The sequence below is a fragment of the Sarcophilus harrisii genome, chromosome 5 (genome assembly GCF_902635505.1).
Source record: "Sarcophilus harrisii chromosome 5, mSarHar1.11, whole genome shotgun sequence".
Taxonomy (NCBI): domain Eukaryota; kingdom Metazoa; phylum Chordata; class Mammalia; order Dasyuromorphia; family Dasyuridae; genus Sarcophilus; species Sarcophilus harrisii.
Window position 1 is genome coordinate 160280425 of NC_045430.1, and position 2500 is coordinate 160282924.

The 2500-nt window shown below is 31.0% G+C and overlaps 1 protein-coding gene across 1 annotated transcript in view; it reads left to right on the forward strand.

The window, feature by feature from the left end:
• FOXP2 (forkhead box P2) overlaps positions 1–2500 on the forward strand; it is a 696776-nt gene that overhangs the window by 650534 nt on the left and 43742 nt on the right. Inside the window, exon 12 of the mRNA XM_031938846.1 lies at positions 1059–1146. Within this exon, the coding sequence (XP_031794706.1) occupies positions 1059–1146 (88 nt within the window). The remainder of the gene's footprint in view (positions 1–1058; positions 1147–2500) is intronic.

Genomic DNA, 2500 nt, shown 5'->3' on the forward strand with positions numbered 1-2500 from the left:
TACTAGCAGGGCTTCTTAAATATTTTCCATTTCATTCATTTTTTTGCCTGAGAAATTTTTACAGGACCTAGGTATACAGGTTTATAAAATAGATATACAAATCAAACATTTGCTAACAAATCATAATTTTGTGATGTCCTCCCATTCAGTTCCATAACCCCAGATGGCGTTGCAACCCACAATTAAAGAAGTTTTATACTAGAGTACTGTTAGGGCATTAAAAGACCATTAAATGGATTTCTAAAATCAATGCATAATATATGTAATATATACATATACACTTCACATACACACCATGATAGATAAAATACAAGAAATAATAATTGAAGATGTTTTTTCATATAACATAAAATTAAATTAGAGATTGAAGATAAGATAATTAAACCATTCTTCACTTTGCCTCTTAGTAAATAGAAGAGGATGACATTCAAGAAAATTGTTTCTTCAAAGTAGAGAACTTTAAACAAAATGTCACTGTTATTATTATTACTACTATTATTACTACTGCTACTAAAGTCTGTGATGCAGTTCATTTAATATTGTTGGCATGACTCATTTTTTTAAATCTTTCTATTTTAAAAATATTGTTCTTAAAAGTACATAATGCAATCATATACCATGAAACTATGAAATAAAATGAAAATAAGTCATTTCATAAGAAGCTAAATGAAGGATTGTCTCTGTTCTTTTAAATACTGCTTATGATTAGTGTATTTATGATATCTATTTATGTCTTTCTTTTAAAAATACTCTCTTGAATATATAAACTATTTTCTAGTATTTCTACTGATAGTAAATGTTTGGGCCAGAAAATATTTTGTCTTACCACTGATGAGCTTATGAACTCATACTCCTTGACTTTAAAAAGTCTTTTAAAATTTAAATCTACTAAAATTTATATACAATTTAAATTTTCATTTTTAGTTTGGGAAGTGTTCTCCAATTTTTTTTGTATGTCTATACCAGCATCAGTTCAGGGCAGGATAAAGGAGAACAATAATAGGGACAAAGTTATTACTTTAGTGCTAAATTTTCACTTGATTTTTTCTTTTAATTAGGCACCTTAACAATGAACATGCTTTGGATGACAGAAGTACCGCTCAGTGTCGGGTGCAAATGCAGGTTGTGCAACAATTAGAAATACAGGTTTGTTAAATGATCATTTAACATTCATATTTTCCCAGCCTCAATTTTTGAATGTTTTAAATTCAACCGGAAAGTGTTTTGTCTTTCAGGATGCTTAATATATCTTTTGAAATCATTAATCATGATAGATGATACATATAATAATAAAAACTGAAGGATTTAAAAAAATCTAAATCATGAAAACTAAGTTAATTTTTAATGTGCAAATTTATTTAACCATTTAAACATTCCTAGTTCCTACCTAGTTTACTTTAGAGATCAGTCAATTAGAATTATTATTCTGAAAGAGAAAATTTTAGGTGAGATCACTTTGATTATCTTTCTTTAGGGCTTTACAGTGTCATCTATGACAGATTAAACTTTACTTTCCCCATCCTAATTCCCCATTGCCACCTCCCTCTCTCCCCCACTGCATAAAAGCAGTTTTTCTCTCCTGGCTTTACCATGTTTGTTTTCATTCAAGTTCTTCTGGCCAAATCAAATCCACTGCTTACTTACCTCTTACCTAGGAGTAATGGCAAAACCTGTTTCTTGTGTAGTCACTAACAACATACTGCTATTTCCTAATCTTACAGAATTTTCACTTCCATCTACTTAGTGCTTAAACTTAATTAAAACCAAAATCCAAAGAAAGCTCTCTTATATATAAAACCTATAAGAAACTCATCAGAAAATAATAGCATACCCCAAAGTGCTTATATTTCACAAGATATCATTATTCTTCTATCTCATGGAATTAGCTTTATTATTCGAACTCATACATTATTTTACTGAGATAAAAAATTTAGATAAACAAATGGCTTCATTGGCTTCACCTTTTTTTTTCTCCAAATAAAGGCTATATTTTGGTTATTTATAAACTTTTAAAATAATTTTTAAACATTTTGTTTTGTCTTGTCCCAGAGGTTACAAAAATATTTTATTGCCTTATATGAGAAAATAGTGAAGACACATGAAAATGAAAACCTTATTTTTTATAAGCATCATGTTTTCTTGTAGAGGTAGTTGAAAAGGTTTTTTGAAAACCTGTTTACCACTTACCACGGGTATCATATAACATAACAGGTCAACTGAAGACACCGCTTGTAGTGTGACCAATTATTCCTTTTTTTCCCCCCGAAATGTCTGACTGATGGAAAAGTAAGGTCCGTCAGTTGTAATGAGACCCAGTGCAAGTGTAGATGCCGACTCAGTGGCAGAGTTCAGCATTTCGCACTGCCTGGTCTCTGTCACTCTACTGAATTAGATTGATGATGGCAGATTGCAGGGGGCACTAACTGGACCTCAGTGGGAAAGGATGAAGTGTGTAGACAATGCTGGCAGGCACTTCCCTTTGAGGACCCTTCACCCCTTT